The sequence below is a fragment of the Ailuropoda melanoleuca genome, chromosome 13 (assembly GCF_002007445.2).
Source record: "Ailuropoda melanoleuca isolate Jingjing chromosome 13, ASM200744v2, whole genome shotgun sequence".
Taxonomy (NCBI): Eukaryota; Metazoa; Chordata; class Mammalia; order Carnivora; family Ursidae; genus Ailuropoda; species Ailuropoda melanoleuca.
In genome coordinates, this window is record NC_048230.1 from 68,337,864 (window position 1) to 68,353,973 (window position 16,110).

The 16,110-nt window shown below is 36.4% G+C and overlaps 1 protein-coding gene across 2 annotated transcripts in view; it reads left to right on the forward strand.

Moving 5' to 3' along the window:
* LOC100483670 (ubiquinol-cytochrome-c reductase complex assembly factor 1) overlaps window positions 1-16,110 on the forward strand; it is a 93,512-nt gene that overhangs the window by 17,844 nt on the left and 59,558 nt on the right. For both annotated transcript variants that reach the window (XM_019796602.2, XM_002916405.4), the window contains exons 3-5: window positions 2,703-2,798; window positions 4,140-4,247; window positions 10,983-11,055. In XM_019796602.2, coding sequence (XP_019652161.1) covers window positions 2,703-2,798; window positions 4,140-4,247; window positions 10,983-11,055 — 277 coding nt within the window. The remainder of the gene's footprint in view (window positions 1-2,702; window positions 2,799-4,139; window positions 4,248-10,982; window positions 11,056-16,110) is intronic.

Sequence of the window (16,110 nt, forward strand, 5' to 3'; positions counted from 1 at the left end):
GGCGTAGGTTTGTCGTGGTTGAGCTTGGGAGGGGTCCTCTCTGCCTCTTGTACACAAATGTTTGTTTCCCTCACTAGATTAGGGACGTTTTCAGCTACGATTTGTTCAAATATCTCTTCCAGACCTCTGTTTTTCTCCACCCCCTCAGGGATGCCGATGATTCTGACATTGGATCGTTTCATTGAGACGGTAATCTCCCATAACCTACATTCGTGGGCGTGGATTTTTTTAAGTCCAGCTTCTATTTTCGTTTTTTCTTCTACTAACCCGTCCTCCAATTTGCTAATACGTTTCTCTGCCTCAGTGACCCTGGCCGTCAGAGCTTCTAGTTTTGACTGCATTTGGCTCATAGAATTTTTAATTTCTGCCAGATTTGCTCTCATTTCCGCCCTTCAGATTCTATATTTTCGTTAACATTTTCGTTAATACTTTTTTCAAGTCTACACATCATCTTGACCATTTTTACTCCGAATTCCATTTCTGATAATTTGGTTACATCCATATCCATTAGTTCTGTGGCAGAGGCCACAGACTCATTGTCTTTTCTTTGCTGGGGGGGACTTCTCCTTCTCGTCATTCTGATGAGGAGAGGTTGCGGGGTTGTCCAGAGCCCAAAAAGTTGTTTATTGGTATGTCTTCAGTTTAAAGAAAGGAAAAATTGGGGCACCTGGGTGGCTCAGTTGTTAAGCATCTGCCTTTGGCTCAGGGCGTGATCCCAGAGTCCTGGGATTGAGCCCTGCATCAGGCTCCCTGCTCCGCTGGGAGCCTGCTTCTTCCTCTCCCACTCCCCCTGCTTGTTCCCTCTCTGGCTGGCTGTCTCTCTCTCTGTCAAATAAATAAATAAAATCTAAAAAAAAAAAAAAAGAAAGGAAGGGAAAAATTGATGTCTTTAAAGGTCAAGGGAATCTTTTTTGGGGGGCAAGAACAAGAAATAGTAAATGTGTGTATTTATAAATATGTGTAGGTATGGGGAAACAAGGTGTTGTTCTTGGTAATAGATACCTAGGTACTGCAATAGTTCAAATAGTGTTAAATGTTAACTTATGAATGATGGTAGGACAGAAATATAGCAGTTGATGAGACAATCACACAGGAATCCATTGGTTACTCCTGGAGCTATGGGAGAAGAGAATGATCATGTAATCTAGTAAAAGAGAATTTGCCCCAAAGCATGGCTAGTTGGAATTGTCGGTTGTTCTTTGAACCTGTTTGAGTGCTTTGTGTTCTAGAGAAACCATTATATTGATGTATGTAATGTAATGGGACGTGTTCTGTGTTTAGTCTGTTTTACAAAGCCTGCTTAATACCTATGAATTAAAGCATAAGTGTCCTTGGGACTGACCAGGAAAATCCTAACTAATTTTTTTATATTCGTATTTGGAAAGAAAAGTAAATAACTGTCAATTAGAAATTCTGTTTTTCCCTCATTAGGATTAAAGAAAACAATCATTTTTATTTCATGCTTTCCCTCTCTTCTTGGAATAAGCCAGAATTGAAGGGGTAACCCTCCTTCTGCTCCCTCACCCATAATTCTGTTAACAGAATAACTCTTTAATTTCTGTATGTTTCTTTTAGAGATGCCCATATGCATTTATGTTTTTACCTATAATTTTATACATACAAGTGTTTTCATGTTGCCAACAATAATGAGCCTTAGGACTTTGGGTGATAATGATGTGTCAGGGTAGGTTCCATCTATTGTAAGAAATGTCCTGTTCTGCTGGGGGATGCTGATAGTTGAGGATGTGAGTGTATGAAGAAGGGGTTTGTGGGAGTTCTCTGTACTTCCTGCTCAGTGTTGTTGTGAACATAAAACTGTTTTAAAAAATAAAATGTATTTAAAAAAATCTCAATGACTACCTGATTTTCCATTGAGTGACTTTACTGTAATTTAATTAACCGTCTTATTGGACTTTTTCCCCCCCAGTTTTCACTCTTGTGAATAATGCTGCAGTGAGGCTCTCTTACATGAAATTTTTTTCCCTTGGGAATTTGTTTTCAAAACTGTGTTTATTGGTCTTAATTTTAATACCAACCTAATAGTGTTATGGTGAGTATTAAAGAAGACAATATATGTAAGGCATTTAGCATAGTACTGGCATGTGATAATTGTAAATAATGGCTATTCTATTGCCAAAATGTATTCAAGTGCAATGAGAACATAAAAGGAAGGCAATTCTGATCTGAACGATGATGTTGGTGGTGATGGTGATGATGGCAGCTTCTATTTATTATTTTGTGAAAATTACTTTACATGTGTTATCTTCAATCCTCCGTACAACTGAGGTTCAGTAAGTTGCTCATGGCCACCCAGCTTATATGTGGAAGAATCAGGCTTTAAACTTAAAATTGACTGTTAAGAGTCCCCCCGCCCCTTTTACCACACTGCTGCCATTGTTTAGGTAGGTCTTTATTGCAATTCTAGTTCCTAGAGTTGACTCAGATTTATTTAGTTCCAGGTTTCCAGAACCGAGTCCTTTTATTTATTCAGGTAGCCAACAGATGTTTATTGAGTACCTCCTGCATACCAGACACAATTTTAAGTGCCCATCTTGGATTCTTTTGGTGATCAGATCACTAGGAACTACGTTAAGCAAGGTTGGAGAGATTCTGTAGTCTTAATTTTGAAGCAGCTCTACTCAGAGTAACTGTCCAAGTGAATGCTTTCTGTTGCTTACATCTTTTTTTTTTTAATCCCCCAGTGGCCTCAGGTGAGCCAGTCTCTAGAATGTGGTGGATCAGAACAGATTCCTGGGATAGATGTTCAGAGGAGTAGGAAGTATCACACCACAAATAAGGTGAGAATTATTAGTGTTTTCTACATTTATAGACTGCTTTCACACAGGTGTTCTTATTTGAACCTCAGCAAAATGGTTAGCTGGATGAGGCAAGGAATTTTATTGAATGCAGAACGTGAGGCTCATGGAAGTAAAGTGACTTGCCCAAGGTCACGAAGATAAGCGACAGACCAACTGAATATTTGAACCTAAGGCTTCTGATCCTGTGTCCCGTATTTCTTCTGTTGTACTGTCTTGCTTGGAAAACCCTTTAGAGAAAACAGTTGTTAATGGATTTTTTATATGTTAAAAGTAGTGTAAAGATTTTTGTATGTTAAAACATGTTACATGTTTGAAGTAATATTTAACTTTTGGAGAATTCCTTATCGATTATATAGTCTGCCTTCATTTGGAGAGGCTTAACATTAGAATAGATTTTTCTTGGAGTTTATTTGCAAACTACAAGACTTGTATCTTCTATAGTCATTCATAAAATGTGTTATTCTAAAAAATACGAGCTTAGGAAGAACACTTATTCAGTGCTTGCTTTGGTCAATTATGATTTTGAATGACTTTTGACTACTTTCAGACAGTAGTTTTCTTTCCTTTTCCTGTTATGCTAAAAACATAGAGCATTCCACTTTTCAGAATTCTTCTTTGGGAGGTAAGGGTCAAGATTTCCTGTTAAAAGTACTCTTTTCCATAGAACTTTGATTCTGATAGCCCAAATCTGTCATTTCCTAGACATGGGTTCATAGGCATATAGTCAGTGAGGTGGCTCTGAAACTTGAAGGACACCTATTAGAGTTCCAGATATATTTGCACTGAGTGATAAGATGCCCAGAAAAATGAGAATTAAAAATTCTAGGTGAAAAAAAATCTAAGCAATAAAAAATACCCTTAGATCTAATAAGAAACAAAAGCATTCTTTTTTTGAAAATTATTTTGCGGGGTGCCTGGGTGGTGCAGTCGGTTAAGTGTCTGACTCTTTGTTTTGGTTCAGGTCATGATACTCAGGGTGGTGAGATCGAGCCCCACGTCAGGTTCCACACTCAGCAAGGAGCCTGCTTAAGACTTTCTGTCTAGGGGCACCTGGATGGCTCAGTTGGTTAAGTGTCTGTCTTTGGCTCGGGTCATAATTCTAGGGTTCTGGGATCGAGCTCTGCATGGGGCTCCCTGCTCAATGGGGAGTCTGCTTCTCCCTCTCCCTCTGTCCTGCCCCTCCCCCTGTTCATGCTCTTGCTCTCAAAAAAAAAAAAAAAAAAGAGTTTTTCTCCCTACTCCCCACCTAAAATAAATAAATAAATCTTAAAAAAAATTTTTTTTGTAACTAATTTTGTCCCCTTCTTTTTGATGAAATAGCTTTCTTCTACCAAGGATTCTCCACAGCCTGTTGAAGAGAAGGTTGGTGCCTTCACGAAGATAATAGAAGCCATGGGATTTACAGGACCTTTGAAATACAGTAAATGGGTAAATTCTTTTTAAATTCTTCTCATTTTCTTTTTGGGCTTTGTGCTTTCTGCTCCTTATAGATTTTTTTTAAAGCTTCTGCTTTGCTTTTGTGAAATTCATACATTATTTTGAGAGCTTCAAAGTGTATTGTCCCTCCCTCACCCTCTCATTCTGAGTCAGATCTATGTAATATGTGGGTCTGGAATACTGTCGCTGTTCCCTTGACCTGATTTCCTTAGAAATATCTCAGTACAAGCTAAGCCAGTAAGACTGGGCTTTCCAGGCTCTTGCTACGTGATACACCATACAAATGAGTCCTAAGGAAGTAGATGGGCCAAATGTTATGATGGGTAGCATTCTTAAGGAAATATTACTCTCTGATGAATCCTTTTTCATAAGTGATCTTTTTCACTAGGTCATTAGAGTGACCTTTTTTTTTTTTTAGAGTGACTTTTGTTAAAATTTTACTAATAACCTTTTTTAAAATTAATCAATTTTGTAATTTATTATAATTCTTTTTTATGGAGGGATATTTGCTAGCTGTGTCATTCCTAGTCAAGTCTTAGCTTAGCATATTATTTGCTTTATAGTCATTGCTATAAATGAATGAATGTCTTCTCTGCATCAGGTGCATATTGCCCCTGGGTTTTTATAACAATGTCTCTAACCAGTTAAAGTAATAAAATATTAGCCCAGTTATCTCCTGGTGCTAGCATTTCTCTTTAACTTTATAGCAGAAGTGCCTTTTAATGCTTTTCAAGGTTGCTAGAATGTTGGATAAGCCTAATCAGTCGTTAAGTTATATGTTAATCAAAGCAAGTCATCACAAAGCAGTAGGGAGGACTTTTCTAGAGAACATCATAGCTTTGCCCCAAATGATCAAATAATGCCAGTTATACCATTTTAACAAGATAGATTCAAATTAGAATTTTAGTTTTATTACAGACTTTACTTGTAGTTCTTGCAATGTCTGGTTCTCTTCCTAACAGTTCTCACTGCAGCCAAGTATAGGCTTCTCTCTATAATGTCTTTTTTATATAAATTCTGAAAAGCAAATGGTGATTCTGCAAACATTTTGTTTTCACGGGGCTTTGAAAAGTATAGAAGTTAACACATATTACTAGGTAATGATGTTCTTGAGAGCCTAAGATTATGAAGTGCCTTCTTAATCATCAGTGAAATATTAGTTATATTCATTAAAGTTATCTTTTTTTACATCTTAATCTTTTGGCAAATGATAATCACTGGTATATTGGGTAATGATTTTAATAAGAATCTTACAAAAAAAGGTTTGTGATTATGGCATTTGGATTCAAAAACTTAAAAAACTTGTTTTGTTTGAAAATTAGAAATTAATTAAAAGAAAAGGGAAATGAGAGCAGAAAGAAAAAAAAAAGGGAAAAATTTACTGTTTTATTCATTTCTTGATGGTTGAGTTCCACTTGGTTGCTACCATTGCTTTGTCTAGTCTGTTTTTTTATGATTCCAGAGGGAAAGTTGGCTACCATTTGGAGGATTACTAAATCATCAGGAAAATTTCTTCACTGTTGTAGTTTAAGTTAGCCTTTGATTTTTCTTGGTTCCTTTGTGACCTCAACTAAGTACTTAATATTTGCATTTTAAAAGGCTTTGTGATGTGGCAGTGTTTACTTTCTGTAACCTTCTTTTTTAATTTGTGACATCAAAACATCAAAGTATGCCATTCTAGTATAATTTGGATAGGAAAACATAGGTGTAACTTTCCATTTTAAAAGATTGCAGGCCCTGGGTGCCTGGGTGGCTCAGTTGGTTAAGCGTCTGCCTTCACCTGGGGTCATGATCCTGGGGTCCTTAGATCAAGTCCGAGCAGGGAGTCTGATCTGAGCAGGGAGCCTGATTCTCTCCCTCTGCTGCTCTTTTTCTCTCTTTGTCAAATAAATAAATAAAAAGAAAGATTGCAAGCCCTTTTCAGTAAGTGTTGACTCAGGTATCAATGACTAGACACTTGTATTGGATTGCACTAGAAAGATCTTTGAGTTTTGTGTTTTCACATGCCTTTCATTAGGGAGTAAAATACCTGCTTGACATCAGCAGTATCAACCATCTTTCCTCCATTTTTTTTCTGTAACGTTTTCATATGTAGTTTCATTTTTCTTTTAGATTCATATTTAGGAATTTAAATGTAGCTTTTCCTTACCTGTTTGTCCTGAAATAACCATTCTTTTCCATTATCTTTATGTAGTGATATCAGGTAAGACAAGGACAACATTTCCCAGGTTCAGTCACATGTCATAGAATAGGCAGTTTCCAGGTTAGCATAAAGCCAAAAAATTATTTCTGTTCTAAAGGACACTGACAAACTGGAATGCTCTCAAAAGTGGGCAGTGAGCCTTGTGAAGGCTTCAGGAACCATTTTGAATGAAGAGTGGTGGAAGGAAATAGGGATGCTTACCCTGGAAAAGAGAAGACATGGTGGTTCTTCTCAGGTATTGGTTAAAAAAGAAAATGAAGAGACTTAATCTAACTAAGGTATTCCACTGGGCAGTGAATGTTTAATGAATGTTACATGAAGCAGATTTACATTCATAAAACTCTAACAAGAACTGTCCTTCAGGGGGATAGGTAACCTCCCAGGGTCATTGGACTTGTTTGAACAGTGGCCCAGATGGTTGACTGTGAATCAAGAATGCTGTAGAAAGAATTCCAGTACAGAATAGAAGGTTCAAATGACTTCAAAGCCCCTTCAGCTCTCACACAGCTGTTAGTGCAAACCTTTTACTGCATTCATTTTTCATCCTGTAAGATGGCAGAAGATGCATCAGTCAGTGGGAGAGCTAATTTTCATTTCTTTCTTTTTTTTTTTTTTAAATAGGTTTATTTCAAGCGGTGTTTTTTTTTTTTTTAAAGATTTTATTTATTTATTTGACAGAGATAGAGACAGCCAGCGAGAGAGGGAACACAAGCAGGGGGGGTGGGAGAGGAAGAAGCAGGCTCATAGCGGAGGAGCCATGTGGGGCTCGATCCCTTAACGCCGGGATCACGCCCTGAGCCGAAGGCAGACGCCTAACCGCTGTGCCACCCAGGCGCCCCTAATTTTCATTTCTTAAAGCTGTCTGAGGTGCTTGTGTTTTCATCAGGAACACTGATGAAGTCTTCCAGGGTTAGAATGAAATAAACATGAAGTGTTCTGAGAACCAGAACAATTTGTATTGACTGGGTGGAATTTAGTCCACCTACCTGTTTAACTTATATTAATGCATGAATCTTGGAAGAAATTCTTTCCCCAAGTTGTTATTTCCAGTCCCTCTGTGATGGTCTTAGGGGACTTGCTTTAGACATTTGTCCAGGAAAATGGCTCACCCAAGTATAAAGGCTTGGCTTCACTGCAGGAAAAGTGAGGAACTATAAAATGCTCCTGATTGCCACATTATGAGCAGTGTATAAATACACTGACCAATCTGGTGAGGTCTTCCTTATTTGTAAAGAAGGCTTTCTTCATGAACATGTTGTGGGGGTAACCATCTCAAGGGAAGATTTGGGTCTTGGTGGCAAATCTGCCTTTCTCAGGCAGAATGATTAATTATGAACCTAGAGGACTCTCTGTGTGAGACTCTGAAGGAAACTGTGGAGTTAGAAAAAAAATCAAGAAATAGGCCATTAGGAATTTTACTTAAAATTGTAAATGTGTTGACATTTAGATACCAGTACCCATATTTGACAGATATTAATTTTTGCCATATTTGCTTTAGCTTTATTTTTTCCAAGATAAACTTTTACAGAAAATAAACAAGCCCATTTCTCCTTTCTTCTCTTTCTTCCTCTACCGAGATTACTATTCTAAAGTTGGTTTTTGTCATCCTCTTGTACATTTTTGTTCTTTTACCACTCATATATTATCCGTAAACAACATATACACTATTATATATTGTATTCATAATAACTGTGTAAGTGATATCTCACTTTTCAACCTGTTTTTATTAGTAAACATTATGTTTTTGAGTGGAGATCTGATTTTTTTTTCATTTCAGTTGCTGAATAGCTTCACATTGTATAATTAAATTACAGCTTAACTGTTCCTCTACCAAAGACAGTTGTTTAGCTTTTTCATAATGATAGTACTTTTAAATTGTGTAGGAGTTTCTTGAGAGAGAGATGGAATTACTGGGTACTAGTCTATGAATACTTTTAACTATTAAATTATATTCATCAGTTGTTTTGTCAGTTTATATGTCCATCAGTTAGGGTTTAAAGGTTCAGTATCATTTCCAACACTTGATACTGTGAAACTTTAATGTTTACCAATTAGATGGTGTGAAATGGTATTTTTGCATTCCTCTGGTTACTAATAAAGTTGAGTGTCTTCTCCTATGTTTACAGGCAAAAAAAAAAAAAGGTCAATGTGTCTATAGTTGAGGTAGGCCGTAATCTTCATGAAAGCAGGAGTTTTTGACTTGTTTGTTTACTGCTGTATTCCCAACATCCAAATCCACGTCAAGTACTGAGTTAGGTACTCAATAAACTGTTGACTGAAGTGAAGAGCTAAGAGATGTCCTAAACTCCCTGTCTTGAGGATAGAAATAGGCCGGTCAAAGCCAAAGCATTCGGATAATGATATTAGGATATCATTAGTTTGATGATGGTAGAGACCAGTACTTCCCAAAATGTGTTCTATGTCAGATACTTCCTAGAGCTGCAGATGTTTACAAAGTTAAAGAGGCTTCTTTTTCAGCCTGCTGATATGGTGAATTACACTGATTGATTTGTGAATGTTGAATCACCTTTGCATTCCAGGGATAAATCCAAGTTGGTTGTGATTTGTTGTCCTTTTAAAATATTGCTGGATTTGATTTGTTAATATTTTGTTAAGGATTTTTGCATCTATTCATGAAGGCTGTGGTTCCGTAGTTTTATTTTCTTCTAATGACTTTAGTTTTGGTATCAGGGTAATATTGGCCTTATAGAAAGAGCTAGGAAGTGTTCATCCCTCTTGTTTTCTGGAAGAATTTATGTAGTTTTAGTATTTCTTCAGATGTTTGGTAGGAACATTGAGTGATGTTTAGTGATGCCATCAAGCATGGAGTTTTCGTCAGAGAAGGTTTTTTTTTTTGTTTGTTTGTTTTTGGTCACAAATCCCGTTTGTTTAATAGATACAGGGCTATTCATGTTATTTATTCTAGGGATAAATTTATTCTTTGGTAATTTGTCCATTTTCTCTAATAATCACATCTGTTGTCCTAAAGATGCTCATAATAGTCTCTTATTATTCTCTGAGTATCTTTAGGGTGTGTTTTTATACCTTCTCTGATTCTTGATACTGCTAATTTTTATCTTCTCTGTTTTTTCTTTTTTTCCTTGATCAGTTCTATTAATGTTTTATCAATTTTACTGATATTATTGAGGAACTGGCTTTGGTTTCTTTGATTTTCTGTGCTATTTTTCTGTTTCCAGTTTTATGATCTCTGTTCTTTATTATATCATTCTTTCTGCTTGCTTTTAGGTTTAATTTGCTCTTCTTTTTTAGTGTCTTACCGTAGGTGTTGTTTAAATTGGCTTCTACTGCTGATTTATTCCCTTGTAGATATATCTGTTTTTGTTGTTTTGTGTTTATTCTGTTTTCCCCTATATGACATTTACTCTGAAAGCCTTGAAAATATGACAGACCTCAAATTAGCAAAGAAAAAAATCTTAATTACAATCAGAGACATAATCCTTCTTTAATTTATTTTGGTACTTCTGCCTGTTAGAGACACTGCTGTTTTGACCCTACAGTGTACTGAGAAATGAGCATTATATAGTACTGGATATAGTATATTTTTGGTGACTATGAACCTTAATAACATAGCTTTACTAAAATTCTAGATTGTTTTTTCTTCAGTTGCTATTTCATTTTGTTTATGCATTTTTTTTAGTCTGCATATTTGAGTTTGTAATTTTCTATCATTTTAAGAAAAAATAAGCTGCTATAAAGGCTTTTGTGCATGGCCTAATTTATTTCATTGTATCCTTAAGGAAATATTTTGAAAGTCCTTAGAAATACTTCTTACTTTAGCACTGAGTTGGTCCTCGGACCTACAATTTAACTGTTAAAAGAATTTATTTTTCACTTTTAGATTTATTTTTATGGAGGTATAATGTATATACGGTAAAATATACACACCTTAAGTATACAGTGAATAAATTCTTAATGCTTTGGGAAGTAGTAAAATATTGATCCTTTTACTATATTTTGCATTCATTAAGAACCCTTATTTGTAAACATGGTCTTCTCTTATTCAACAAACTATAAAACTAGGGAGAATATAGAAAAAAAAAGACTCTTTCCCCAAGGTATAAAAAAGACTTACAGAATAGATAGTAGTGCTTCTGAGGTAAGGTTGAAGGATTGAGGGGGTTTTTTGGTTTGTTTGTTTGATTTTGGTCAGAAGAATGGATAATTTTTTAATATAAGGGATTTCAGATTATAAAGAGTTAATGTGAATGATGCTGAACAGTGATTTAGAGGCTCAAATGTGATGAAGGAAATTAAAGGAGAGATTTCATTTAAATATTGGAAAAATCTTTTTGACATTTTGATGCTAAATTATAAAATGTGAAAATTATGTAGTTAGCATTAAGAAAGAAAGATTCTGTGTTGGTTTAGCTATTAAATTTGCCTAGAGACAGGTTTGGACTCATCCTCCTAGTTGAACAAATATAAGATGTTGTGACCTACATCTAATGGCGCTAGAACATACTTGGTTATATCTTGAGTATGGTTTTATTTTTTTTGTCTAGAAGATTAAGATTGCGGCCCTGCGCATGTATACTAGCTGTGTGGAGAAAACTGACTTCGAGGAGTTCTTTTTAAGTAAGTTACTACTTTTGATAGTTCTGAAAAGGAGAGTGAATCTACTTTTCATGGGGTGCCTGGTTGGCTCAGTCGGTACAGCACGTGACTCTTGATCTTGGGGTTGTAAGTTTGAGCCCCATGTTGGGTGTAGAGATTACTTAAAAATAAAATCTTAAAAAAAAAAGAATCTATTTTTCATTTTTATGACTATCGGTTTTGAGTCATTAGTGAAACAATTTTTCCTTTACAGAGTGTGTAATAAAACCTGCTTATTTTTCCCTGTTAATAGAATAAACAAGGGCAAAAAACCCTATAAATAAGACATTTGAACAAGTTTGAAAAAAGAAGAAACCTAAAAATTTGACTAGTACTTTGACATTTTTCCACACATGCGTTTTTTTACGTATGAGTACTCATAGTAAACAAATCCTGTTTACATTCTGGATGTTTTGCTTAGCATTTTGACGTGAAATGAACTTTTTGCCAATCACTCTTCTTTTATTTCTAGTTTTTAATTGTTTTGGTTGATGCCTACTGACTGTTTTCTTTCTGTTGAAGGATAATTGGGTCAAAAGGTATATATATACATAATTTTATAATTTATATCCCATTAATAAATTGTTTTCCAAAAGAGTTTTACTGGTTTGGACCACCACTATCAGTTGATTATGTCAACATAGTATTCATTTTGATGCTGTAAACTGTTTAGTTATAAAGTTAGTTAAAGCAGGTACTTATAAAGTAATTGGGAAAGTTAAGCTGTTTCTAGTTCTACAGATTTTGGAAAGAAATGTGTGCTGTGCACATCTGTGGTAACAGCCATTATCTTGCAAGCCACAAACACTTACTTAACTGTATATACTTGATATTTTTCATGGAGAGCAAATGTTTATATAGAATTATGTTAATAACAAGGAAGATAGGTAGATGCAGTTTGGATTATTTAATAACTATTTTGGTTTTTTAAAACTGAATGCAAGTTGTTTTGGTGATTTTACAATTTCAGCAGATTGATGTTATGTTAGAAACTTAAAATACCCTACTGAGTTGTAATCCTGATTTAGTGTCTTATTTATTCATAGGGACAAAAGTAAACTTTCCTTCTTCCTTTTAATCTCTAAAAATTTCTCATTTTAGGAAAAATTAGTCTGAAGGGAGAAAATATACTTTATTTGATGAAGAAACTATTAATATTAGAAGTTGGATTTTTCTTAAGTGATTTCTGGAATACATGTCCCCAAGTACTTTTCATCATATCTTTTTAAAATCTCATCCTCAGATATCTATTTAACATTTGATTCCATAAATAAGTCATAAATTCATAATTATTTTGAAATGATGTTTGTTACCTTGTCTTAGCCAGTCCTCATTATTGAAGATCCTTGAGTTAATATTATAGATTGAATAATGAGGTTATTATTATATATTTAAGGTAACATATCGTGTTTTAATTTATAATCTGTTGTAAACTACTTATAAAAGTTTGTACACATTATTACCATTATATGCTAATAATTCACATTTGCATGGTATACTTTTACATTGGTCTCATTTAGGAGTTACAAAACCTTGTAGGATAGGAAGGACTTGTATTCTTGTTTTCATTTTTATTTTCTTTTCAGAAACAGTTGAAACTTAAGAGACTAAGTGATTTCCCAAAGTTGCTTAGCTGAGGCTTGATCCTATGTTGTCTGGCTTAAAGGCCAGGAATTTTTCCACTATACCACATGGCCTGTGAAAGAATATAACTGCAAATTAGAAATTATAATCCATTTTAATATTTTTGTATGTTACTGTTTTTAAATAAGAACTACCTTTAGGAGATACTCTATTATAAACTGATGTTTACATGTATTAGAATATGTTCACCTCAGTAAGCTTTGTTCTAGCTTTGCCCTTTGAAGTAGTTACAGAGAGGCAGTACATTTTTCAGTGACACCACTCTTGCTTAAGGTTTTTTAAAGCTCAATTTAAGAATTGTCTTTTAAAGAAACAACAATTGTTGGAGAGGATGTGGAGAAAGGGGGTCCCTCCTACATTGTTGGTGGGAATGCAAGTTGGTACAGGCCACTCTGGAAAACAGTGTGGAGGTCCCTTAGAAAGTTAAAAATTGAGCTACCCTATTACCCAGCCATTGCACTACTGGGTATTTACCTCAAAGATACAGACGTAGTGAAGAGAAGGGCCATATGCACCCCAATGTTCGTAGCAGCTCTGTCCACAATAGCTAAATCGTGGAAGGAGCCGAGATGCCCTTCAACAGATGACTGGATTAAGAAGTTGTGGTCCATATATACAATGGAATATTATTCAGCTATCAAAAAGAATGATTTCTCAACATTTGCTGCAACATGGATGGCACTGGAGGAGATAATGCTAAGTGAAATAAGTCAAGCAGAGAAAGACAATTATCATATGGTTTCTCTCATCTATAGAACATAAGAACTAGGAAGATTGGTAGGAGAAGAAAGGGATAAAGAAAGGGGGGTACTCAGAAGGGGGAATGAAGCATGAGAGACTATGGACTCTGAGAAACTAACTGAGGGCTTCAGCGGGTGGGGGAATGGGATAGGCTGGTGATGGGTAGTAAGGAGGGCACATATTGCATAGTGCACTGGGTGTTATACACAACTAATGAAACATCGAGCTTTACATCAAAAACCAGGGATGTACTGTATGGTGACTAACATAATATAATAAAAAAATATTAAAAAAAAAAGAATTGCCTTTTAGACTTATAGCTTTTTCATTGGTATCATGCTCCAGGGTGGTCCATCTTTGACATTTGTGGGTAGATTAAATTTTAAATGAAACCAAAGTGGTTCTGAACTGTGGCTAGGAATAAAAAAGGGAACCAATCTGAAAAATACCAGTTGGAGGCAGATAAATGAGACTTTCTTGCACCTTCTATAGAAAAGTTCTAAAGAGTAGGCCAGGCAGGTGTGGGGTAAAAAAAGAGAATATATATGTATCACTTCCCAAGATTATACCTTTTTTTTTTTAAAGATTTTATTTATTTATTCGACAGAGATAGAGACAGTCAGTGAGAGAGGGAACACAAGCAGGGGGAGTGGGAGAGGAAGAAGCAGGCTCCCAGCGGAGGAGCCTGACGTGGGGCTCGATCCCATAACGCCGGGATCACGCCCTGAGCCGAAGGCAGACGCTTAACCGCTGTGCCACCCAGGCGCCCCCAAGATTATACCTTTAAAGTGGCTGTTGCTCCCTTGGATTTTTGGTATTTTAGGCCTCGACTTTTAAGAGTCCTGAGCATTCAGTAATTTTTAAAAAGGATAGAGAGGCTTAGGTAGCTCAACACTGTCTTCCTTACTCTTCCAACAGAAGGGAGGCCAGTGCTAATTCATGAAGATTGTGTAAGAATGAGTTATTTACTCACACTGTGCTTGTAAGTAAACAATAGGCCTATAGCCTCTTGGATAGACCCCCATAAAATGCCCAAGTTATAGACTCTCTGTCATCTCAGAGCCAATGTGTTCAAAGGTCTTGATCCAGAGACCTAGACCTTGGGGATTCTGACTGGTGAGATTAACAGCCAGCCCCCTGTTGTTTCTAAGATGTTCTGATGGTGTATGTCATTTGTGGCATCAATGAGCATAACGTCTGTGAGCCTGCAGTGGCTTGCTAACTGATCTTTTGGAGATCAGTTCTGTTATGAGAAGCACTTTGGAACAGATGGGGCCAATCAATAAAGTTTGTGTTTAATTCCATACTGAAATTCCGTACTGTATGAAAACTGCTTTGTCTTTAGCTCTTAAGAGACTTAATACCTTGGAGAGGAGGCTCCTTAATGAATAAGTTCTGAGTCAGTGATTGAGGTTCATCATTTTATTGACACAGTCTTAAATAGTGAGCTATTTAAGATATTTTAAACCATAGTGTTTAAATAATTCACTGAGAAACAACAGTAGTAAATATTTATTGAGTACCTATTAAATATTAACCATTTTGCTAAACATTTTACAGGCCTTATCTCATTTAATCCTCACAAATCCCTATAAGGTAGGTTCTCTCGTTCTCCCCATTTTTACAGAGAAGACAGCTGAGGCACTGAGAACGCTAAGTAACTTTACCCAGAGTCACGTAGCAAGTAAGAGGTACAGTCAGGGTTTTGAATCGGGAGGTCTGACCCCAGAGCCTGCATTACACAAACAACAGTGTTAATACTGCCACTCCATAACACTGATGAATTGTTTAATATTATCCAACTTGGGGGCGCCTGGGTGGCACAGCGGTTAAGCGTCTGCCTTCGGCTCAGGGCGTGATCCCGGCGTTATGGGATCGAGCCCCACGTCAGGCTCCTCCGCTGGGAGCCTGCTTCTTCCTCTCCCACTCCCCCTGCTTGTGTTCCCTCTCTCACTGACTGTCTTTATCTCTGTCGAATAAATAAATAAAATCTTTAAAAAAAAATATTATCCAACTTGGTATTGAGGAAGAAAGTATCTAGCCTCAGAAAATAACGCACCAAGCGTGTATTGGTGCAAGAGTGTGATCTTGACAAAAGGCAGTAACAGATTTTAACTTTGAAGTGTTTAAACACGGTTCATTGAGCTGAAGATCTGCTATGTTTTTGTGATGCTTATGGTCATTCAGTGGTCTTGTTTCTTAGGGCTTTATCCTGTGGGTTTCTGTTCTGACTCCATTGGGGACAGGGAGTCAATATGCCAGCTCTTTTCCCATCATTAGCCCTGAGCCGACCCCCAGAATGGAAAATTGTGACCCAGGTCCAGCTGCTGGCCTGTCTGTCTGTCTGTGCTTTCCAGCCCCAAAATTGATTCCCTCTCTGAGAGAATTGGAAATGCTCCTGGAGGCTGCCGAGAAGCTTTGATGTAGAGGTAGCAATTGAACAGATTGTCCTTTAGAAGCAGCCAAATTTCATTTTCCAGATTGAAAGACAGACTTCCAAGAAAACTTTTCTTTTTAATGTTTTGTTCTAGCATCCAAAAAAGACCCAACTTCAGATCCGGGCTTGAGAGTTTCTCATGGCTATTCTTGTTCTAGGTGGAGGGTGGTTGGCCCACTCTCAGATGGCATGTATCTTAATAGCTGTATGGTTGG